Source organism: Carcharhinus amblyrhynchos, chromosome 8 (genome assembly GCF_965287045.1).
Source record: "Carcharhinus amblyrhynchos chromosome 8, sCarAmb.v2.hapA, whole genome shotgun sequence".
Taxonomy (NCBI): domain Eukaryota; kingdom Metazoa; phylum Chordata; class Chondrichthyes; order Carcharhiniformes; family Carcharhinidae; genus Carcharhinus; species Carcharhinus amblyrhynchos.
In genome coordinates, this window is record NC_137331.1 from 16,936,484 (window position 1) to 16,962,807 (window position 26,324).

At 42.4% G+C, this 26,324-nt stretch overlaps 1 protein-coding gene across 5 annotated transcripts in view; it reads right to left on the reverse strand.

Moving 5' to 3' along the window:
• oxr1a (oxidation resistance 1a) overlaps window positions 1-26,324 on the reverse strand; it is a 588,813-nt gene that overhangs the window by 281,578 nt on the left and 280,911 nt on the right. For all 5 annotated transcript variants that reach the window (XM_080193724.1, XM_080193727.1, XM_080193723.1 and 2 more), the window contains one exon: window positions 18,161-18,268. In XM_080193724.1, coding sequence (XP_080049850.1) covers window positions 18,161-18,268 — 108 coding nt within the window. The remainder of the gene's footprint in view (window positions 1-18,160; window positions 18,269-26,324) is intronic.

Consider the following 26,324-nt stretch of genomic DNA (forward strand, 5'->3'; position numbering starts at 1 on the left):
CAAGGGGGCCAGCATAGAAGCAAAATTGGAATAAATGCTCTGTAATAATTGACTAAGTAAGAAGTCTGACAACACCAGGTTTCAATCCAACCGCTTTATTTGATAGTAAACTCACTAGCTTTCGGGTTAGCCCCTTCATCAGGTGAATTACCCCTTCACCTGACGAAGGGGCTAACCCAAAAGCTAGTAAGTTGACTATCAAATAAAACAGTTGGACTGAAACCTGGTGTTGTCAGACTTTTTACTGTGTTTACCCCAGTCCAACGCCGGCATATCCACATCATAATTGACTAACCCCTGGAAGGATTTCAGCTCCATGGTGTTCTTGGGGTTGGTGTTTCCAAAACAGCTTTTATTTTATCCTCTACTGGACGTAACCCCTTGATGTCAACTCAGTAACCTTAATAGGATACTTTGGCCGCTTGGAAAACGGATGTCTCCCTCTTCAAGCAAAGCCCCCTCACTGGAAAATCTCTACAAGACTTCTTCTAGGTTGATCAGGTGTTCCTAATCGGAGGCCCCCACGAACAAAATGTTATTCAAGTATACTGCTACCTTGGGTAGCCCTAGAAGGATATACTCCCTAATTCTTCAGAAGATGGAGCAAAACTCCAAAAGGAAAATAGAAATATTTGTAGAGTCCCTTGTGTGTGTTGATTGCCACATATTTCCAATTGGATTCGTCCAAAATAAGCTGGAGCTAGATGTGGCTCATACACAACTTGGATAACATCGTGCCACCTGTTAACTTGATACATAGATCTTCAATCCAGGGCACAGGGTACTTGAGAGTTTGGAGAGCTGACTGACAATCAATCAGTCTGTAGTCCCTGCAAACTGATTTGTCATGCTTAAGAACATGCAAAGCCCATTCAAGCCCAATACAAGCAAAGCCCACTCTGCAAATTGCACAGGCCTCAATATACCCAAGTTTTTGAGGCACCCTAGTTCAGTTTTCACCTTCTCCAGCCAGGAACTGGCCTGGCTCTGGGGTCCAAAGGGCCTTGGCTCCTTTGACTTTTCCCAGGCCCTCTTGAAAAACTCCAGGATATCTACTGATAACTTTGTACTGTGGGGTGGCACAGTGGTTAACACTGCTGCCTCACAGCACCAGGGACCCAAGTTCAATTCCTGGCTTGGGTCACTGTCTATGAAGAGCTGGCACATTCTCCATGTGCCTGCATGGGTTTCCTCTGGGTGCTCTGGTTTCCTCCCACAGTCCAAAAGAGACACACGTTAGGTGGATTGGACACGGTAAAGGGCCTCTTAGCGTTAAGGGACTAGCTAGGGTAAATGCATGGGGTTATGGGGATGGGGCATGGGTGGGATTACAGTTGGTGCAGACCTGATGAGCTGAATGGCCTCCTTCTGCATTGTAGGATTCTATGATTTTACGAAAGTCTCTCTCCTCCCATGCCTGGCCTGAAGATCTCCAACCGGTTGAGTTGAAATTGCTGGAACCAATTTCTCCCTTCAAGACTTGGTCCATGACCCCATACAACGAGCAGGAGATGAGCTGATTGCTGTCACGGTGGTACCTATTATTTGTAAAGATTTCCCATACAGGAGGCTAGCTTGGCTTTCGTATCTTCCTACCTCAGGATTTGGATGCCCGATAGGAGGTGCTTATAAGTCTGTTCCCCAATATCAGGGGTTGTGGCTCTCATGTATACTTCCATCTTCAAGAGATAGCCATTTACTAGTAATTCCACCATAATTGGGGCAACTTTCACTGTTACAATATGATTCAGTCATAGTACCTATGTATAAGAAGGGATATTTTCATGGTAAGCTCAGGTACCACCCTCAAATTTCTTCCTAGATAGCACACATTCTGCCTGTTCCTGAAACATCACTGTGGTTGTTTCGTTTGACACTGCTTGCAATAATCAGTCCACTGGCAATTATACCTTTCTGGAGTATGGTCTTCAAATACTCTATGTCAGCACTACCATTCCTTGACTGTCTCGTGGTGACATTAGGATCCATATATCACAAGAAGCCTTTTAATACCTGTTTTGCACAAGCACTTTCCATTAAGGACTGATTACATGAGGTCCCTTCCCATAGTAGGACAACGTGGTTGATTGATGTCCCTTGTAGTTCCTGAATCTCTTCGCTGCCTTCTCAAGCGATCAGGCTTTTCTCAGCAGTTTTTTTTAAGTTGAAGTTTGGTTTTGCCTAAAATTTCTTTTGAATAGCTGGGTCATTTCTGCCACACACCAATGCATCCTGTAACATTTCCAAATTCCCTGTGTTCAGCTAGTTTCTGCAACTTAGCACAGGCTTGGAGGCTGAAGGGCCTGTTCCTGTGCTGTACATTTCTTTGTTAACTCAGGTGACAGCTTCCCCAGGAGTTTTGCCAGTCACGTCGAAGGAACATCACTGGAGAATTACCAGGAGCTTCAGGTCATTGTTTTTTTAAAACTAGGTCTACTAGTTCATTCAAGGTTTTTGAGCTGGGGGCATTCAGATAGGTTAGACTTCTTATCACACTGAAAGTCAAGACCCCGCATGCTGTTAGCAATATAATTTCTTGCTTTTCATCTCCTTTCATGTTGTTAGTACAAAAGAAACAAATGCACTTAGTATATTGGGCCCAGTCTTCTCCAATGATGTCATACAGGTCAGGTTTCCCAAAAAGAGTTATTATGCCTTTCTCTTACCAGAAAGACTCACGACATTCATAAGGTTGCCTGGAGGGAAAATGGAGGAAGTAAAGCCTTTAACTCCTTGTCGTCAATGTAGTAATTTAGCCACATGCCAGTTTCCCATCACCAACGCCCTTCATCATGCAAAGGAAAAGATCGCTCCCATTGCTTACAATCAGGTAGTCTTCACCTCAGGCCCTACAACGCCAATCCAGGTAAAGGTATAGGCTGCAAACCGCTTCCCTTTGGCGAGACTCTACTTGTCAATAAGACAGCTTATTTTCCACAAACCCCATCGATAATTCCCCACGGCCTTTGTGATCGTCATAACAGATGTCCAATTCCCCTTGTACATCTATACTTCCAAATTTCTTATCAGTAAGTACTCCTCATATCAGTTCCTCCTGCCAAAGTAGATTACTTAACATTTTCCACATTATACTCCATCTGTCATTTTTTGCCGAGTCACCACGTCTGTCCAAATCCATCTATAGCCACTTTACATCATCCTCACAGCACACATTCCCGCCTAGCTTTGCATCATCTGCAAACTTGGAAAGATTACATTTGGCCTCTGTATCAAATGCAATGATACATACTGTAAACAGCTGGGGCTCAAGGGTAGATTCACTAGCCACAGCCTACCAACATAGAAAGATAGGAACTAGAAGTCCTTTGAACGTGCTCCACTATTCATTTTTATCATGGCTGGTCATCAAATTCAATATCTTGATTCCTCCTTCCCCCCCCTATATCCCTTAGTGCCTAGAGCTATATCTAATTTCTTCTTGAAATCGGAAAAATACTTGGTCTCAACTACATTCTGTGGTAGTGAATTCAACACATTCACTACTTGTTGGGTGAAGAAATTTCTCCTCACCTCATTTCTACAAGATTTATCCCTTATCTTCAAAATATGAACCCTAGTTCTGAACTCCCCCATCACTGGGAACATTCTTTCTGAGCCTGCGCAGTCTAACCCTGTTGGACTTTTATACATCTCTATGAAGTTCCCCTCTCACTCTTCTAAATGCCAGTGAATGTAATCCTAACTGATTTAGTCTCTCCTCATATGACTGATCTGCCACCCCAGCAATCAGCCTGGTAAACCTCCGCTGTACTCTCTCTATAGTGAGGACATCCTTCCTCAGATAAGGGCACCAAAACTTTAGGTGCGGCCTCATCAACACCGTATAAAATTGCAACGAGACATCCCTGTCGCTATACTCAAATCCTCTCACTATGAAGGCCAACATACCAATTGCTTTCTTTACTGTCTGCTGTACCTGCACAATTACTTTCAGCGACTGATGCAGAGGACACAAAGGTCTCGCTGAGTATCCACTCTCTCAATTTATACCCATTCAAGTTAGAATCTGTTTCCTTATTATTGCTATCAACGTGGATAACCTCACATTATCCACATCATACATCATACAGTATCTGCCATTTAATTCCCCGTCCATTTCTTTATTCTCCATTACAAATTCTCCCGCTTCTGACTATAGAGGGCCTACATTCACTTTTGGCAATTTTTTCTCTCTTTACATACTGATACAAACTTTTACAGTCAGTTTTTATGTTCCCCACTAGCTTACTTTTGTAATCTATTTTTCCCTTCTTAATCAATCCCTAGGTCTTCCTTTGCTGAATTTTAAACTGTTGCCAAACCTTGAGCCTGTTGCTTTTACATGCCAATTTGTATGATTTTTTTCCTTGAATCTGATATTCTCTCTAACTTCCCTCTCAAGACATTGTTGGCCACAATTGCCTTCCCACTCTTGCATCAGACAAGAATAATAAAACTTCTGGAATTAAGCCATTCATTCTTTAAATGCCTGCCATTGCCTACCCACTGTCTTTCCTTTCAGTAATGTTTCCCAGTCCATCATGGCCAATTCATGCCTCATATCATCACAGTTATCTTTATTGACATTCAGGACCCTGGTCTCAGAATCAACTACATCACTATCCACCTTGACAAAAAATTCTATCATATTATGGCCACTCATCCCCAAGAGTTCTCCCACAACCAGATTGCCAACTAATCCTTTCTCATTGCACAACAGCCAATCTAAGATGGCCTGTTTCCTTGACAGTTCCTCAACGTATTGCTTCAGAAAACCATCCTGTGGTCAAAAAATTCTTCCTTGATTGTACTTTGATTAATTTAACTCTATCAATCAATAGGCAAATTAAAGTTGCCCATAATCACAAATCCTTTAACACGTGCATCTCTGATTTGCTGTCTAATGCTTTTCCCAATAATATCACTACAGTTTGATGGTCGTGAGAGTGACCCAATTTATTTCTATTCTGTTTTTTGTCTGTTAGCCAATCCTAATTCCATGCCAGTATCTTGACCCCATCCCATATTTGATTTTAATTTATCATCACATGTATTGGTAATACAGTGAAAAGTACAGTTTCTTGCATATCATTCATAGAGTTCGTAGGAGAGAAGGAGAGGATATAGAGTGTAGTGTTAAAATCATAGCTAGGGTGTAGAGAAAGACAACTTAATATAAGGTAGGTCCATTAAAAACTCTGATGGCAGCAAAGAAGAAGCTGTTCATAAGTCGGTTGGTACGTGATCTCAGACTTCTGAATCTTTTCCCCAATGGAAGAAGGTGGAAGGGAATGAGTCTGGGGTGCGGGCAGTGACAAGTGTAGACGGAGTCAATGGATGGAGACTTGGTAAGAGCAGGAGACATACTGAGCTGTGATACATCCAGAAAGAATGGTTTCTATGGTGCATCTGGGGCTGCTCTTGGTTGTTCGAGATTGGCCTAGTGCTTCATGTTGTTAGTGTGTGCCTAAACTGGGCAAGACGACAGCTCAGTGACTATCGCTGATTGCTGTGCAGACACATGGATTTGGGCAGGTGTCTGTGGGAGTTTGCGCATTCTCCCCGTGCTTGCGTGGGTTTTCTCCGGGTGCTCCGGTTTCCTCCCACACCCCAAAGATGTGCTGTTAGGCTGACTGGCTGGAATAAATTGTCCCTAAATCAGTTTTCCCTCAATCTGGATGGCCATAAAGCATTAGATAGGGGTCATGGGTAGAGAGGTGGTGTTGAGATGGCAGCGTGGGCTCGTTGGGCCGAAGGGCCTGTTTCCCAGGCAGATTTTGTTCTTTGTATCTGTAAAAATTGGTGAGTTGGAGCGGACATGCTGAATTTCCTTAGCCTCCTAAGAAAGCAAAGGCATTGATGGGCTTTCTCAACTATAGTGTCAGCATGGAGGCACCACGACAGGTTGTTGGTGATCTGGGCACCCAGAAACTTGACACTCTTGACCACTGCCATTTCATTCCCCATTGATGTGGACAGGGACCTATCCTCCACTAAGCTTACTGAAATCAATGACTATCTCCTTTGTTTGTCGACTACTGAGGGCAACATTATTGTCACTGCAACAGTTCACCAGATTCTCTATCCCCTTCCTGTACTCCGTCTCATCATTGTTTGAAATTCAACCCATTATGATAGTGCCATCAGCAAACTTGAAAGACGAGTTGCAGTGGAATTTGGCAACAATCATAGGTGTATAAGGAGTATAGTAAAGACCAGTGGACAGCCTTATGGAGCACCTGTGTTCAGGATAATCATGGAGGAGCTGTCATTGCCTATCCTTACTGATTGCAGTCTGAGGTTAGGAAGTCTGCAATCCAGCCACAGAGGGAGGAGCCAAACTTTACACCACAGAGTTTGGACATGAGTTTTGTAGAAACAATGGTGCTGAAGACTGAGCTGTAGTCAATAAATAGGAGTCTGACTTAAGTACCTTTGCCATCCAGGTGTTGCAGGGTTGAGTGTGGGGCCATGGAGATAGCATCTGCTGTGGACCAATTGTAGTGATAGGTGAATTGTAGTGAATCCAGGCAATCTGGAAGACTAGAATTGATTCATGTCATGACTAACCATTCGAAGCACTTCATAATGATGGAGGTCAAAGCCATTGGGTGATAGGAAAGCCAGGCAGCGTGCCTGAATAACCTTCGGTACGGGTATGATCGTCGGCTTCTTGAATCAGATACCGATCTGTGGTCCCTATAAGGAGGTTAAACATGTTTGCGAATACCCCCAGCAGTTGGTCCACACAGGATCTGAGTGCTTTTCTGGGTACCCCATCTGGGCCAGGCGCTTTCCGTGGGTTGACTTTCGAGAAGGCTGATCGAACATCTGCAATGGTGACCTCGGATGTCATTTCAGCCAAGGCTTCCGAGGCGGAAGACATCCTCTCACTGACCTCTTGCTCAAAATGTGCATGGAATGCATTGAGCTCATTGGAAAGGGGTGCATGGTTGCTGACAATTTTACATGCCTTCATCTTTAGCCTGTTATGTTTTGCGGATCTTGCTACGGTGGGTGAGAATCTGTGTGGCTAGCCTGGGACGGAACTGTCTATTGACATCTTTAGTAGTTCTCCATGGATTCTATCTGGATGTCTTATATAGGTCAGGGTTGCCTAACTTGAAAGCCTCAGACCTGGACTTCAGCAAGCAGTGGATATCCCTGTTCGTCCGTGGTTTCCGGTTGGGAAACACACAGATTTGTTTCTTTAGCACACAGTCTTAGAATATTAGAACGTATGGCATTTCAACCCAAACTGATCCATGCCAATCAATAAGCTCATCTAAGCTAACCCCATTTGCATGCATTTGGCCCATATCCCTCTAAAAACTTTTCCTATCCACATATTTGTTCAAACGCCTTTTAAATTTATCGATGTCCCTGCCTCAACTACTTCCTCTGGCAGATCATGACACACTTGCTGTGTAAAAAAAGTTGCTCCTCAGGTTCCCATTTATTCTTTCTCCTCTAAACTTAAACCTATGCTCTCTAGTTCTGGATTCCCCAACCTTGGGGAAAAGACCCTATCCATGCCTCTCATGATCTTATACACCTCTCTAAGATCACCCCTCAGTCTCCTATTCTCTGAGGTAAAAGGTCCTGGCCTGTCCAATCTCTTGCTATAACTTTGTCCCTTGAGTCCTGGCAATATCCTTGTAAATCTCTTCTGCACGCTCTCCAGTTTAATAACATGTTTCCTACAGCAAGGCGAGCAAAACTGAACACAATAGTCCAGGTGCGACCTCACCAATATCCTGTACAACAGCAATGTAACTTTCCAGCTTCTTTACTCAATGCCCTGACTGATGAAGGCCAGCAAACCAAAAGCCTTCTTCATCGCCCTGTCTACCTGTGACTTAGAGAACCATGCGCCTGAACTCCAAGGTCCTTCTGTTCCATGATACTGCCTAAGGTTCTACCATTCACCATGAAAGTCCTACCTTGATTTAACTTTACAAAATGCAATACTTCACACTTATCTGTATTGAACTCCATTTGCCATTTCTTGGCCCACTTTCCTGCTGCAATTTTTGATAACCTTCCTCACTGTGTAGAGTATCACTTATTTTAGTGTCATCTGCAAAGTTGCTGATCTTGCCTTATACATTCTCATCCAAACCGTTGATATAGATGTTGCCAAGTTGAGTTTGTGAAGTTGGAATTTGATGTTGGTAAAGATGTAAGAAAATGCTACGGGGGGGGGACATTGCATGGTCCTTGTCAAATCTAGTGTTTTGTTTCCGTGCTTGAAGGTTGAAAACGCAAAGTACGTACAGAGGACAAGCTGAAACATTTGTATCGAAAAATCAAGCAGTAGTCTAGACAAGACAAACTGTTTTTGATTAATTTAGCTCAATCAACTTAAAGCAGGCACTCAGCTACCAGAAACCTATAAAATTTGAATTTGATGGTGTTGACAATACAAGACCAATCTTATTGTAGGAATATCGCAGGTATACAAGATTGCAAAGGGGAGAAAACAAGAGAGCAACAGACGAACCGCCACCTCTCAAGCTTCTAGAGGGAGAGAGCAGCTTTCAACTCTGCCAGCTTCAGATATGTCTTAAGACATCACACCATGTAGCAAGCAAAAGATACCTAATCAGAAAGAACTTACAGACAAAGGAATCAACAGAGAAGCTCCAAAAAATCCTGAAAGCCACAAACCTGGTTATACTTTTGAGTGTGACTGATTCTATTATTATATATTTTTTGGTTAATGAACGAGTATTGTATTAATTTGAACAGCATTCCATTACAATCTTATTTTACTTGGTATGTTCCTTCTTTAGTTAACGATCCCTATTAGTTAAATAAATAAATTCTTAAGTGTTCATTTTAAAGTGAGTGTCAGGTATTTCTGCTAGTTAACCACTAAACATTACTGAAGAACAAGTCACACCTTCCCAAACATTTTTAACAGATTACGATGCAAGGTATTCCTCTTGGAAGGATTTGGCGTTACCTCTCAAAACTTCTGCATCATAACATAGATAACAAATAGGAATGGGCCGAGCACTGACCCTTGAAGCACACCACCAGTCACAGGTCTCCAGTCCGATAAGCATCCTTCCACCATTAGCCACTGCTTCCTACGATCAAGCCGTTTGAATATCAATTTACCAGCTCTCCCTAGATTCCATGTGATTTAACCTTCCACAGCTGCCTACTATGTGGAACTTCATCAAAGGCCTTACTGAAGTCCATATAGACTGTGTCTACATTCGAGCCCTCATCAACCTTCCTGGATATTTCAAAGAACTCTAACAAATTGTAAGGCACGATCTCCCATCCACAGGGCCGTGCTGACTACTATAATCAAACCTTGTCTTTCCAAATGCCTGTGTACCTTATCCCTCAGAATTCTTTCTAGTAGCCCACCACAGATGTTAGGCTTTCCAGTCTATAATTCTGAGGTTTTTCTTTAGAGCCCTTTGTAAATACAGACACAACATTTGCTATCCTCCAGTCTTCTGGTACCTCCCCCATGGCTAACGATGATGCAAATATCTCAGTCAGGCCTCCGGCAATTTCTTCTCTAGCCTCACGTAGTGTTCTTGGATATATCTGTACTCGTTGGAGTTTAGAAGGCTAAGGGGGGATCTTACAGAGACTTACAAGATAATGAAGGGGCTAGATAGGGTACAGGTAGAGAGATTCTTCCTGCTTAGAAAGGGTAGCAGAATTAGAGGGCACAGCCTCAAAATAAGGCCGGGGGGAGTGCAGTTTGGAACATAGTTCAGGAGGAACTTCTTCACTCAAAGGGTGGAGAATCTCTGGAGTTCTCTGCCCATTGAAATGGTGGAGGCTACCTCGCTGAATATATTCTTTATATATTTCTGATAGACAAGGGAATTAAGTGTTATGGGGAGAACGCAGGAAAGTGGAACTGATCCACTTCAGATCAGCCATGATCTTATTGAATGGCGGGGCAGGCTTGAAGGGCTAGATGGCCTACTCCTGCTCCTATTTCTTATGTTCTGGTCAGGACCAGGAGATTTATCCACTTTCATACATACTAAAACATCCTTGACCTCCTCCACTATAACGTGAACTGTCCCCGTATATCACCACTAACTTTCCCAGGTTCCCAAGTCTTCCACGGTAAACAGTAGAAATATTCATCGAGAACCTTGCCCATATCCTGCGATTCCACACAAGTGTGTCCATTTTGGCCCATGAGGGGTCCTAGTCTCTCTCTAGTTTTTTTTTTCCTTTAATATACTTCAGAATCCCTTTGCATTTACCTTAAACCCTCTCAGCCAAAGCTACCTCAAGCCCCTATTTTTTGCCCTCCTGATTTCCTTTACACCTTTACACCTCTATCCCCTTTACACCTCTCGGGAATCCCCTGCTGCTTGTACCCGAGCTATGCCTCCTTTTTCCTGGCTAAAACCTCAATATGTTTTGTCATCCAAGGACCCCCACTACTGCCAGCCTTGCCCTTCACTCCAGTTGGAACATATAGACCCTGAACTCTAGCTTTTTCACTTTTAAAAGCCTCCCACTTGCCAGAAGTCCCTTTGCCCTCAAACAAGCTATTCCAGTCAACCCTTGCAAGCTCCTGCCTAATTTCATCAAAATTTGCCTTGCCCGAATTTAGAACCTGCGGACCAGTTTTGTCCCTTTCCATAATGGAAAAAGCAAGACAGACAGCAAGGGAAGTCCAGATTAAACTACACTTATTTCAACGCAACAGGCCTGACAGGCAAGGCAGATGAACTCAGAGCATTGATGGGTACATGCAACTGGGATATTGTAGCAATTACTAAAACATGATTAGGGGAAGGACAGGACTGGCAGCTCAATGTTCCAGGCTACAGATGATATAGGAAAGATAGAACAGGAGACCAGAGAGGAGGGGGAGTTGCACTTTTGATTAGGCATCACGGCAGGACTGAGAGGGGATATATCCAAGGCCACTGAGTCTGTAAAAGATAAAAAAACTGAGAAATAGGAAGCAGGAAATCATTTTGATAGGGTTGTACTATAGCCCCTAAATAATTGGTGGGAAATTGAGGAGAAAATATGTAAGGAGATTACCGATTGCTCCAAGAAAATTAGAGTGGTAGTAGTAGGGGATTTAACTTTCCCAACATTGACTGGGACAACCATTGTATTAGACGATGGGATGGAGAAAAATTTGTTCACTGTACTCAGGGAGAATTTCTCATTCAGTATGTGAATGACCTAGAAACCACAGAAAATTACAGCTCAGAAACAGGCCTTCTGGCCCTTCTCCTCTGTGCCGAACCATTTTTTGCCTAGTCCCACTGACCTGCAATAGAAACCATTGAAAATTTCAGAGGTCTAGTTTAAGCCTTCTGACTAGACAGGGAGCAAAGCTTGACCTCCTGTTAGGAAACAAGGAAGGGCAGGTGATAGAAGAGTTACTGAGGGATCATTTTGGGACCAGTGACCATAATTCTATTGGTTTTAAGATAGCTATGGAGAATGAGAGGTCTGGCCCAAAAGTTAAAATTCTAAATCGGAGCAAGGCCAATTTTGATGGCATCAGACAGGAACTTTCAACAGTTAATTGGGGGAGTCTGTGGGGAGGCAAAGGGACGTCTGGTAAATGGGAGGCTTTCAAACAGGTTTAAGGGTTCAGGGTAAGCACATTCCTCTTAGAGTGAAAGGCTAAGCTGGCAGAAGTAGGGAACCCTGGATAACTCGGGATATTGAGGCTCTGCTCAAGAAGAAGGAGGCACATGACATGCATAGGCAGCTGGGATCAAGTGAATCCCTTGAAGAACATAGGGAATGTAGGAGTAGAGTTAAGAGAGAAATCCAGAGGGCAAAAAGGGGACACAAGATTGTTTTGGCAGATATGGCAAAGGAGAATCCAAACAGCTTCCACAAATACATAAAGGGCAAAAGAGTAACAAGGGAGAGATTAAGGCCTCTTAAGGAAGAAGGATGTGGAAGCATTGGAGTGTAGAGGAGATTTACCAGGATGCTGCCTGGTTTGGAGGGTAGGTCTTATGACGAAAGGTTGAGGGAGCAGGGGCTTTTCTCCTTAGAGCGGAGGAGGGTGAGAGGCAATTTAATAGAGGTTTATAAGATGATGAGGGGGATAGATAGAGTGGACGTGCAGAGACTATTTCCTCGAGTGGATATGGCTGTTACTAGGGGGCATAACTGTAAGGTTCATGGTGGGAGATATAGGAGGGATGTCCAAGGTAGATTCTTTACTCAGACAGTGGTTGGGGTGTGGAATGCACTGCCTGCTGTGACAGTGGAGTCGGACACTTTAGGAACTTTCAGGATAGTTCAAGATAGCTCCATGTGCCTATCCTTGGTCATCTATGTGTGGACACACAAGACAGGGGTGAGATCCTAAATGAATATCTCTGATCAGTATTCACTGTCGTGAAAAGCATGTACGTTACGTAACTTGGGGAAATAAATAATGATGTCATGAGAAGTGTACATATTGCAGAGAAGGTGGTGCTGGAAGTCTTAAAAGAGCATCAAGGTAGGCAAATCCCTGGGACCAGATGTGGTGTATCCCAAGACATTGTGGGTGCCTAGGGAGGAAATTGTAGGTTCCCTAGCAGAGATATTTGAATCATCGATAGTCACAGATGACATGTGTGAAGATTGGAGAGTGGCAAATGTTGTCTCTTTGTTTAAAAACAGCTGCAGGGAAAAGCCTGGGAACTACAAGCCAGTGAGCCTCACATCTGCAGTGGGTAAGTTATTGGAAGGTATTTTGAGAGACAGGATCTACAGGCATTTAGAGACGCAAGAACTGATTAGGGACAGTCAGCATGGCTTTGTGAATGGCAAATCATGTCTCACAAATCTGACTGAGTTTTTTGAAGGGGTAACCAAGAAGGTAGATGAGGGCAGAGCAGTTGATATTGTTATGGACTTTAGCAAAGCCTTTGACATCTTACGGGATCCAGGGTGAGATAGCTAAATGGATACAACAATGGCTCAATGATAGAATACAGTAAAAAGTCTGACAACACCAGGTTTTAGTCCAACCTATTTATTTGATAATATACTCGCAAGCTTTCGAGGGGTTACCCTCTTCGTCAGGTGAATGGAGAGTTCAATGATAGAATTCAATGATAGAAGCCAGAGGGTGATTGTAGAAGGTTTGTTTCAAACTGGAGGCCTGTGACCAGCGGTGTACTCAAGGCTCAGTGCTGGATCCACTGTTATTTGTCATTTATATGAATGATTTGGATGGGAATATAGGAGGCGTGGTTATTAAGTTTGCAGATGACACCAAGATTGATGACATAGTAGACAGTGAAGAAAGTTATCTCCAATTGCAATGGGATCTTGATCAATTGGGCCAGTGGGTTGACAAATGGAGTCTAATGGATAAATGCAATGGAGTTTAATTTGGATAAATGCAAGGTGATGCGTTTTGGTAGACTGGACCAGGGCAGGACTTATTCAGTTAATGGTAGGGGAGAGTTACAGAACAAAGAGATCAAGGGGTACATGTTCATAGTTCCTTGAAAGCGGAGTCACGTGAACAGAGTGGTGAAGGCGGCATTCAGCATGCTTGGTTTCATTGTCAGAACAGTGAATACAGGAGTTGGGATGTCTTGTTGAAGTTGTGCAAGACATTGATAAGGCCACACTTGGAATACTATGTACAGTTCTGGTCACCCTATTATAGAAAGGATATTATTAAACTAGGAAGAATGTGGAAAAGAATTAGGATGCTACCGGGACTTGATGGTTTGAGTTGTAAGGAGAGATTGGATAGACTGAGACTTTTTTCCTCTGGAGCACAAAAGGCTGAGGGGTCATCTTAGAGGTCTATAAAATAATGAACGGCATAGATCAGCTAGATAATCAATATCTTTTCCCAAAGATAGGGGTGTCTAATACTAGAGGGCGTAGGTTTAAGATGAGAGGGGAGAGATACAAGTGTATCCAGAGGGGCAATTTTTTCACAGAGAGGGTGTCGAGTACTTGGAACTAGCTGTCAGAAATAGTAGGAGAGGCAGGTACAAGTTTGTTTTTTAAAAAGCATTTAGACAGTTACATGGATAAGATGGGTATAGAGGGATGTGGGCCAAATGCGGGCAGTTGGGACTAGCTTTGGTGTTTAAAAACGGTGGCATGGACAAGCTGGGTCGAAGGGCCTGTTTCCATGCCATAAAACTCTGTGACTCGATGATTTCAAAATTAATCAAATTATGGTCACTGGTCCCAAAGTGATCCCCCACTACCACCTCAGTTATTTTCAAAAAGTAGGTCAGGTTTTGCCCTTTCCCAAGTAGGGCCCTCCACAAATTGCCGAAGGAAATTTTCTTCAACTCAACAAATTCCACCCCATCTAAACCCTTAACACAATGCAGTCTCAGTCTGTTAGGAAAATTTATATCCCCAACTATGTCAACCTGATTACTCCTGCAACTCTGTCCAATCAATCCTCCTGCATATTTGTTCTTCTCATCCCATTCACTATTTGGGGGTCTGTAGTACAACCCCAATAATATCACCATCCCCTTTTTTCTTAGTTCCACCCACAAAACCTCACTGGTTGATTTCAGTTCATCTCTGACTACTGTCGTATGCTCTCCCCTCCTCCCTTTCCTCCACTTCTGTCCCAACTAAAGCACCTGTATCCTGGAACATTAAGCTGCCAGTCCTGTCCCTCCCTTAGCCATATTTCAGTTATGGCTATAATATCCTAGTCTCAAAGACCTATCCATACCCTGAGTTCATCAGCCTTACTTGTCAGCCCTCAAGGAGCCCTACATCATTTCTTTCTTAATCTTAAAATGCCCTAGCATATTGGCATGCTCTACACTAATCTCACTATCTTCCACGTCCTTCTCTTTGGTAAATCCCCACGCAAAGTACTCATTTAGGATCTCACCCACACCGCCTGCCTCCAAGCATAAGTTCCCTCCTTTATTCTTGAGTGGACCTACCATCTCCCCAGTTATTCTCTGATTTTAATTATGTGTAAATGCTATGGGATTTTCCTTAACCCTACTTGCCAAAATAACGGATCCTCCTTGCTGTCCTAATTCCCCGCTTGAGTTCTTTCCTCCTTTCTTTATATTTCTCCCGGTACAATCTTAGCTTCCTAAACCTTACGTATGCTTCTTTTTTCCTTTTGACTAAATTCTCAACCTCCCTTGCATTCCAAGTGTCCCTTCCCCGACACTCCGTGCCCTTCCTCCTCACTGGAACATGCTGTTCCCGAACTCAGATCAGTAAGTCTTTAAACAACTCCCACATAGCAAATGTGGGCTTGCCCAATATCAGCTGCTCCCTATTATCCCTCCCAAGCTCTTTATTTTGCTGATCACGGGCACATGGCAACACAGTGGTTAGCACTGCTCCAGAGACCAGATTCAATTCTGGCCTTCTGTAAATTTATGTGGAGTTTGCATGTTATTCCCATGTCTGTAATGCATTTCCTCTGGATGCTCCAGTTTCTTCCCATAGTCCAAAGGTGTGCAGGTTAGACGAATTGGCCATGCTTAATTGCCCCTTAGTTTCCCATTATGTGTAGGTTAGATGAATTAGTCATGAGAAATGTGGAGTGTTACAGGGATAAGGTGGTAAGAGGGGGGAAGGAATCAAGGTAAGATCCTCTGTCAGAAAGTCAGTGCAGGTTTGAAGAACCAAACGGCCTCTTACTATCCGAATTCTATGAACTTGCTATGAAACTTTATCAAAAACCTTCAGGAAATCCAAATGTACCATGTCCATTGACAATTTTATTGGTAACATCCTGAAAACAACATCCAAGATGTTTGTCCAACTAGTTCATCTAACATGATTTCCCTTTCATAAGTTCATGATGATTATGACCAATCATATCATGATTGCCTGAGTGCCTATTTATCACATCCTTTACTGCTGTCGTAAGGCCAACAGGTCTGTACTTCCCTATTTTCTCTCTCCCTCCCTTCAATATTGAGGTGACATTTTCCACCTTCCAGTCTTAAGGAACAATTCCAGAATTTATACAATTTTTGGAAGATGACCAATGCATCCATTATTTCTATAGCAACCTCTTTCAATACTCTGGGATATGTAAGATCAGGTCCCGGGGACTTATCAACTTTCAGTTCAATTTCAACTTAATTTCTCCAATACAACATTCTTATTTACAACAATTTCCTTCAATGCCACATTCTCCCTAGTCCCTTGGATCCCAACATCTGGGCGATGTCGTGCATCTTCCTCAGTGAAAACAAGCACAAAGTAACCATTTAGCTTCTCTGCCATTTCTCTGTTCCCCATTATAGATTCTTCGGATTCCACCTGTAATGGACCCACAATTGAGCCAAACACTTCCTTTTTACATATCTATAAGGAGATTTAAATTTTTTTTGCTGGATTGCATTCATATTCTGTTCTCCCTTTATCGGTTTTTGCCTTCCTTTGCTGTATAGTTCTTGCAACTTTGTAAGCCTCTTCTTTTAATCTTATACAATCCTCAACTTCCTTTATCAGCTATTGTTAAAAACAATGAGTAAAGACTGTTGACTGGCTTTTTACACCTTGAAGGAATATACAGACGCTGTATGCTCCGTAACAGTATTTTGAAGACACAATCATATTTTCACAATCCATTTCAGCCAATTAGTCTCTCGTGCCATCATAATTTTCTTTATTCAACTTTAACACACTGGTTTCAGATTGAACTTCCTCACTTTTAAATTATATATCTTTATTATACATGAAGCTCACAGTGAAGTAATGTAAATTTGAGGTTATATCCATTAGGAAAAGTTGAAGAGGCCAGGCTCTTCCCTCTAGAAAAGCGAAGGCTGAGGGCTGACTTGAAGGAAGTTTAAGATTATGAAAGGATTATTATGAATGGGCTGGGTGTGGAGAAGGTATTTCTACTTGAGGGACAGACCAAAGCCAGAGATCATAAAATGTAAGACAGTCACAACTACATCCATTATGGAATTCAGGAGAAATAAATCTTCACTGTAATTTTGTTTGGAATGTAAAGCTCACTAACATGGAGAAGTTAAGGTCATTAGAGTGGAATTTATGTTTACATTTCACTCTGAACCCTCGTTGCTTGTGAAACTGTGATGCTACATTTGCCTGCTTAGAACAAGCTTTGTTTTACAAACAAGCAACATTTGATAAATAAGCATATGGCAGTGAATAAATCAATTTTATATTTCAATTAACCAGATTTAACGGCAATGTAATCGTATCACTGTAAGATGAAAAATCCTAATAGGTTACTAAGATTTTTAAATCGTTAGACATTAAGGCACTGATAAAACTACCAGCATTAAGTTAAATGACTTTTAAAATAGGCTGATGAGCTAACAAAAAAGCAGTTTACACACAAGACACAGTAAGAGATTTAAACCAGTGATTATGATTTTATGCTAACAGTTTGAATGTGTTAATGCATTTTTTTTAAAGGATCATTGTTCACGTTAGCCAAAGGCAATTTGCTGCAAAGCATCATGGTAAAGAGCATTAGGGCAAAGCCATGTTCTAAAGAATGCTAACACCTTGAGAATATGCAAGGTTTAGCAGTACAGTTTCGGGTGGAGAGAACCTTTAGAACACTTAATCACACAAATAGAGTTTATTCAATCCAGATAAGATGGATGCATGCCCAGATGTGGAGTCACACGTTCATGTTGTTTGAGTGTGACCAATAGAGGAACTCATAGGAACGTTCGTTTGAACTTTGGGCTAATGTCTGAGGTTACTCGGCAAAACAGGAGTGGGGTCAGTCAAGACAGGAGTTAGTTTCCAGATTCTATGGACTAATAAAATGCCATTACGCCAGTTTGTAAGATGCGATTGGCTAAGACATATGACAAATATGATAGTTGATTTACATATATTGAAAATGATTGATTTAAAGCTAATGAAATGGGGGAGTAACTTATGAGAAAACCTATAATTGATCTGTTTTGAATTGTATATATCAGATTTCATTGGAGGAGAGGCCCAGCTGCTCTCAGAGCTGCCCTGAACCTTTGATGATTTCTCCTAGCTGCTGGTTAAATAAAGTTATTTAAAGTCTTTAAACTGAGACACTGGCTTCGTGAGTCTAGTATCATCTAAAGTTTCAGTAGTACCCAGCCACCTCGGAAACTCCACCAATAATCACACAATTTCCATGTTACATATAAGCACAGAACATCAACATATAGTTCAAGGGAATAAAGTCTAATACCTGGCCTGGAACAACAGATCTGGCGAACAATTTATTCAGCTGTACTAGCTCGTTAGGCGCAGTGTCAAATTTGAGTGCGATGCTATTCAAAGTATCCCTTGATTCAACCTGTCAGAGAAATCAATTCAGTTGTTGGTAAATTTAAGTAAAAGCATTGAGTCAGCATCATGCATTTTTTTTCAGTTTACTGTTTTTACCCACTCTTCAACTCGCTCCCCATTACAGAAACGTACTTAAATTTTTGGTTTAAAATAACAGAATGAAGATGAAGAAAATATTTTATAACTTTTGGAAGCAATGCATGTGTTGGGAAATCACAGAAATAACCATTTTGTTTGACAACAAGTATAAGCTTACTGATGGAGAGGAAGAATTTCAGGGAGGCAATAACATGTTGGTATTGTCACTGGACTAATAACCCAGAGATTCAGGACAATGCTCGGGGGACACAGGTTCAAATCCTACTGTGGCAGATGGTGAAATTAGAATTCAATTTAAAAAAAATTCTTGAATTAAAAGTCTAATAATCAACATTACCTAATTATAACCACAAAACCATTGTCAGTTGCAGAAAAAACTCACCTGATTCACTAATGTCCTTCAGGGAAGAAAATCTGCTGTCCTTACTCAGTCTGATCTACATGTGACTCCAGATCCACAGCAATGTGGTTAACTCTTAACTGCTGTATGAAATGGCCAAATAAGCCTCCAGTTCTGGGGCAATTAGGGATGGGGAATAAATGCTGGCTCAGACAGTGATGTCCACATCCCATAAAAAAAATATTTATAGAGTGGCATTAATGGAATGGAACACTACAAGGAAATGAGATAACAGGCTCAGATGACACAAAATAGATAAGTTGTGAGGCATGTTTTAAAGGAGTATTGTGAGGACAAAAACTGGAGAGGTGTAGGGACTTAATTCCAAAAAACTTAGGGCCCAGTCACTAGTAGTGGAGTGGTTAAAATTGGGAATGCTGAGGGGGCATTCAGATATCTTGGAGGATTGTGGGATTGGAGAAGAATACCATATAAGAATACAACGTCCATTGCAAGGTTTGCAAATGAGGATGAAAATGTTAAAATCATGGCTTGACTGACAGCCAACATAAATCATTCAACAGAGGGATGAAAGGGGAATGGGACTTGCTGCAAGACATCAGCAGCAGAGTTTTGGATGATGTTAAGTTACTCAGGGTAGAATGGGTTGGGAGAGGAACCAGCTGAGGGTTTACTGGAACAGTCAGGTCTAGGGGTAACAAAGGCATGAATCAGGGTTTCTGCAGTAGATAAGGTGAGACAATTGCAAAGTTGGGTAATGCAATTAATAGGCAGACTTAGTGATCTCACAAATGGGATATCAGAAATTCACACCAAGGTTTCAATTGGACTGGTTTAAGCTTAAACCTTTTGCTGGGGAGAGGAATCCAGTCAGCAGCGAGGGAAATCTAGCTGGCAATGAGAGGAGTGTTTGGAGGAGGTACTGAAAATAATGGTTTGAGTCTTAATTAGGAGGAAATGTTTGCTAATCTAGTATCGGATGTTGGATAAACAGTTTGATGATTTAGCAAATGAAGCAGTTGAAAAAAAATGGTAGCAAGGACGTCATAGCTTTCATGTGAAAACAATGCTTTTGGATGATGTAACTAAAAAAAAGCGTAATGACTTTAAAGAAATAGAAAGGAATCGCCACTTCCAAAACTTTCCGATTAGATTTTTTATAGCAATAAAAATACCAAATTCATAGCCCTGTTATACCCATCCCTTTATATCCAGCACACACTGATCTTCAGAAAAAAGGATCGGTCATGAACTTTTGCCCAAATATTCAGAATATGCCTTCACAAATACAAAGTTAAAAAGCTGTGCGAAACTGCAGTATAAGTAACATAATATGATGTGAGAGTTATTTTGACCTTTATCTCAGGCCAATGGACTAACGGTCAGCTACAGCAAGGTTGCTTTCTGCCACATACCCTCCCAACTATTCAATTCTTGTTCAGCAAATTGTGAAAATGCACCCATATTACTCATTCCTGAATGCCCAGTTACTGACATTCTAATTGTTGCCATTAACCAGTGGGTGGCTGAAAATCAGAACCGAGCAAGAAGTGAGACAACACTACTTTTTTTTGTTGTCAGAAAGTTAAAGCTTATTTATTAGTCACAAGTAAGGCTTACATTATATTGCAATGAAATCACCATCTCCAAACTCCATGGCTTGCCTTGGCACTTCCTCTGTGACTGGATCCTGAACTTCCTAACTCTCACACCACAATCAGTAAGGATAGACAACAACAACTCCTCCACAATCAATCCCAACAACAATGCACCAGAAGGCTGTGCTCTCAGTCCCCTAGTATTTGCCTTATACACCTATGACTGTGTGGCCAAATTCTCCTCCAACTTGATTTTCAAGTTTGCTGACGATACCACCATAGTGGGTCAGATCTCAAGCAATGACAAGACAGAGTACAGGATCGAGATACAGAATCTGGTGCAGCAACAATAATTTCTGCCTCACCTGTCAACAAACAAAGCAGATTGTCATCGACTTCAGGAAGCATACAGAAGAACATGCCCCTGTCTACGTCAATAGGAATGAAGTGGAAAGGGTTGAGACATTCAAGTTTTTAGCTGTCCAGATCACCAACAACCTGGCCTGGTCCCCCCATGCTGACACTATAGTTAAGAAAACCCACCAACGTCTCTACTTTCTCAGAAGACTAAGAAAGTTTGGCATATCAGCTACGTCTCTCACTAACTTTTATAGATGCACCATAAAAAGCATTCTTTCTGGTTGTATCGCAGGTTGGTATGACTCCTGCTCTGCCCAAGACCACAAGAAACGATAAAAAAAGTTGTGAATGTAGCCCAACTGATCACGCAAACCAGCCTCCCATCCACTGATTCCGTCTACACTTCCTGCGGTCTCAGCAAAGCAGCCAGCATAATTAAGGACCCCACGCACTCCAGACATTCTCTCTTCCAGCTTCTTCCATTGGGAAAGAGATACAAAAGTCTAAGATCACGGATCAACTGATTCATAGGAACAGCTTCTTCCCTGTTACCATCAGACTTTTGAATGGATCTACCTTGCATTAAGTTGATTTTTCTCTACAGCCTAGATATGACTGTAACACTACTTTCTGCACTCTTTGTTCCCTTCTCTATGAACAATATGCTCTGTCTGTAGAGCGCCAAGAAACAATACTTTCACTATATGCTAATACATGTGACAACAATAAATCAAATCAAATACTGTGAAATTCCCCTAGTCACTATACTCCAGCTCCTGTGGGGTAAATGCACTTAACTAGCATGTCTTTCAGACAGTGGGAGGAAACCCACATAGATACAGGGAGAATGTGTAAACTCCACACAGTGACCCAAGCCAGGAATTGAACCAGATCCCTGGTGATGTGAGGCAACAGTGCTAATCACAGTGCTACTGCCCTCTGATGAAGGAGTGAAAGCATTTCAAGTATTAACAAAAAAGGTGGACACTACTACTGCTAAGACTTACAATTCAACATTCGCATTTTACTGCAAAACATTTAGCACCCCTCAAAGCAGCTGAAATGGAATAATAAATCCTTTGCTGCATCAGTACAGCCAGTTAAATAAAAGTCAGCATGCTGCTCAGCCCCTTTAACATTTGCTGTGCACTGTTGTTGGTTATACAGTAAATGGCAGAACCCTTAAGAGCATTGATAGGCAGAGAGATTTGATGTACAGGTACACTGGTCACTGCAAGTGGCAACACAGGTGGAGGAAACAGTCAAGAAGGCATACGGCATGCTTGCCTTCATTGGCCGGTGCATTGAGTTTAAAAATTGGCAAGTCACGTTGCAGCTTTATAGAGTCTCGATTAGGTTGCACTTGGAATATAGTGTTCAATTCTGGTCGCCACGCTACCAGAAGGATGTAGAAGCATTGGAGAGGGTACAGAAAAGATTTATCAGGATGTTGCCTGGTATGGAGGGCATTAGTTATGACAGGTTGGAGAAACTTGATTTGTTCCCACTGGAACAGAGGTTGAGGGGTGACCTTATAGAAGTCTACAAGATTATGAGAGGCATGGACAGAGTGGATAGTCAGAAGCTTTTTCCCAGGGTGGAAGAGTCAATTATGAGGGGCATAAGTTTAAGGTGCGAGGGGCAAAATTTAAAAGGAGATGTTTGAGGCAAGTTTTTTTTTTACAGAGGGTGGTGGGTGTCTGGAATTTGCTGCGGGAGAGGTACGAAAGTGACTTTTAAAGGCTTCTGGACAAACAAATGAATAGGATAGGAATAGAGGGACATGGTCCCCGGAAGGGTAGGGAATTTTAGTTCAGACAGGCAGAACAGTTGGTGCAAGCTTGGAGGGCTGCAGGGCCTGTTCCCGTGCTGTATTTCTGTAAAATTGTAAAAATGCTAAGCGTTATAAAATAGATGGCACGGTAGCACGGTGGTCAGCACTGCTGCTTCACAGCGCCACAGCTTCATGGTTTCACAGCTCCAGGGATCTGGGTTCGATTCCCGGCTTGGGTCACTGTCTGTGTGGAGTTTGCACATTTTCCTGTGTCTGCGTGGATCTCCTCTTCTGTACCCTCTCCAAAGCATCCACATCCTTATGATAGTGTGGCAACCAAAATTGTACACAACATTCTAAATGAGGCCTAACTAAGGTTATGTACAGCTACAGCATGACCTGCCAATTTTTGTACTCAATGCCCCGAATGATGAAGGCAAGCATGCCGTATGCCTTCTTGACTATCTTATTCTCCTGCATTGCCACTTTCAGCAATTGCTGGACATGTGCACCCAGATCTCCCTGCCTGTCAATACTCCTAACGATTCTATCATTTACTGTATAATTCCTACATGCATTCGACCTTCTCACACCTGGCCTGATCAAATTCCATCTGCCATTTCTCTGTCGAAGTCTCCAACTGGTGTATATCTTGCTGTATCTTCTGACAATCCTCTTCACTATCCACAATTTCACCGATTTTTGTGTCATCTGTGAACTTACTAATCAGACCAGCTACATTTCCCTCCAAATCATTTATATATACTATGAACAACAGAGGTCCTAGAACTGATCCCCGTGGAACACTGCCTTCCATTGAGAAAAGTACCCCTCTATTGCTACCCTCTGTCTTCTATGGCCAAACCCATTCCGTATCCATCTTGTCAGCTCTCCTCTGATCCCATGTGACTTCACCTCTCATACCGGTCTACCATCAGGAATCTTGCCAAGGGCTTCACTGAAGTCCATGTGTACAACATCCACTGCCTTTCCCTCCTCTCCTGATTTCCGACCCCATGCCGACACTATAGTTGAGAAAGCTCACTAACGCCTCGACTTTCTCAGAAAATTAAGGAAATTTGGCATGTTAGCTACGACTCACAACTTTTACAGGTGCACTATAGAAAGCATTCATTCTCGTTGTATCACAGCTTGGTAAGGCTCCTGCTCTGCCCAAGAGCGCAAAGATCTACAAAAGGTCATGAATGTAGCCCAATCCATCACGCAAACCAGCCTCCAAATCATTGACTCTGTCTACACTTCCCGCTGCCTCGGCAAAGCAGCCAGCATAATTAGAACCCCACGCACCCCAGACATTCTTCCACCTCTTCCTTTGGGAAAAAGATACAAAAGTCTGAGGTCACATACCAACTAGTTCAAGAACAGCTTCTTCCGTGCTGCCGTCAGACTTTTGAATGGACTTATCTTGCGTTAAGTTGATCTTTTTCTACACTTTAGCTACAACTGTAACACTACAGTCTGCACTACATTCTCATTTCCTTCTCTATGAATGCTATGTTTTGTCTGTATTGCGCACAAGAAACAATACTTCTCACTGTATAGTAATACACGTGACAGTAATAAATCAAATCAAAATCTATCATCTTCACCACTTCCTCGAAAAATTCGATCAAGTCAGTGAGGCATGAACTCCCCTTCACAAAACCATACTGCCTATCACTAATAAGTCCATTTGCTTCCAAATGTGAGTAAATGCTGTCCCTAAGAATCTTTTCCAATAATTTCCCTATCATTGACCGGCCTATAATTTCCTGGTTTATCCCTGCTGCCCTTCTTAAACAATGGAACAACACTGACTCTGTTCCAGCCCTCTGGAACTTCACCTGTAGCTAAGCCAATAAGAATACAGAGATTTCTGTCAAAGGCCCAGCAGTTTCCGCCCTTGCCTCCCTCAGTATTCTGGGGTAGATCTCATCAGGCCCTGGGGACTTATCTACTTTAATGATTTTTAAGATGCTCCTCCTTTTTGATATCGACATGACCCAGAATACCTACACACCCGACCCTAAGCTCCTCATCCATGAAGTCCCTCTCTTTGGTGAATACTGAGACAAAGTATTCATTTAGCATCTTGCCCATTTCCTCTAGTTCCATGCACAGATTCCCTCCACTATCCTTGAGTGGACCAACCCTTTGCCTGGCTACCTTCTTGCTCTTTACATGTGTATAAAATGCCTTAAGATTTTCCTTAATTCCTGTTTGCCAAGGACTTTTATGACCTCTTTTAGTCCATCCTAACTCCTTCAAAGTTCCTTCCTAAATTCTTTATATTCTTCAAGGGCTTCATCTGTCCGAAGCCTTTTAGACCTCATGAATGCTTCCTTTTTCTTTCTGACAAGGCTCATCATATCCCTTGTTACCCAAGGTTCCCGATACTTGCCACATTTATCCTTCATCCTCACAGGTACATGCCAGTCTTGAATTCCAATCAACTGACATTCTGAAAGACTCCCACATGTCAAATGTCGATTTAACCTCAAACAGCCTCCCCCAGTCTACACTCTCCAGGTTCGGCCTAATGTTGTTGTAGTTAGTCTTCCCTCAATTTAACACCTTCGCCTGAAGGCCACTCTTGTCCTGATCCACAAGCACCTTAAAACTTATGGAATTATGAACACTGTTCCTGAAATGCTGTCCTATTTGATTACCTGGCTGGGCTCATTCCCTAATACCAGGTCTAATATGGCTCCTTCCTGAGTTGGGCTATTTATACACTGTTTCAAGGAACGCTCCTGGATGCTCCTTACAAATTCTGCCCCATCCAAGTCCCAGCACTGAGTGAGTCCCAGTCAGTATAGGGAAATTTAAAATCACCTACCACAATAACCCAGTGCTTTTCATCTTTCCAAAATTTGTCTGCATATCTGCTCCTCTATCTCCTGCTGGCTGTTGGGAAGCCTGTAATAAACACCCAACATTGTGACTGCACCCTTCCTTTTCCTGAGCTCTACCCATTTTGCCTCACTGCCTGAGCCCTCTAAGGTGTCCTCCCTCAGCACAGCTGTGATATTCTCCTTAACCAGTAATACAGCTCCCCCACCCCTTTTCCATGCCCCTCTATCCTGCCTGAATCATCTAAATCCTGGAATGTTTAGCTGCCAATCATGTCCCTCTTTTAACCAAGTCTCTGTAATACCAACATCATAGTTCCAAATACAAAGCCAAGCTTTATGTTCATCTGTCATACTCCTCGCATTGAAACAAATGCTGTGTTCAACAACTACTTCCTGCCTGCTCTTCCTCTTAATCTTATTGGCCTTAGCCTGTGGCTCTCCCTCAGTTATTTCTTCTGTTGACCTACTGCTCGGGTTCCCACTCCCTTTCCCACCAGTTGTTTGCACATTCACTCCATGTCTTTGTGAGTTTCCTCCAGGTGCTCTGGTTTCCTCCCACAGTCCAAAGATATGTGGGTTAGGTGGATTGGCCATGCTAAATTGCCCCTTAGTGTCAGTGGGACTAGCTAGGGCATGGAGTTATGGGGATAGGGCCTGGGCGGGATTGTGGTCAGTGCAGACTAAATGGGCCGAATGGTCTCTTTCTGCACCAAAAGGTTCTATGATTTTAAAAAACAACCAGCACGTAAGCAACATCTGTGGAGGGAGAAACAGTTCTGAAGAGCCATATGAAATTAAAATGAAGCATCATTAAAAGAAAAACACAGTGGTGTTTCCAATACCAATGGGAAAAGGGCCTTTTCAGAAACCCCCCCCATTCATGAGACCCAGAAAACATCTCTCCCTCACCCAGCAAGATATTAAAAAAAGGCATTTAAAAGAAATAAACTGCTTGGAGTATCAAGCCACTCAAATTTGCAACTTTAATACTATTGAAAAATAGTGTTGAAGTTACT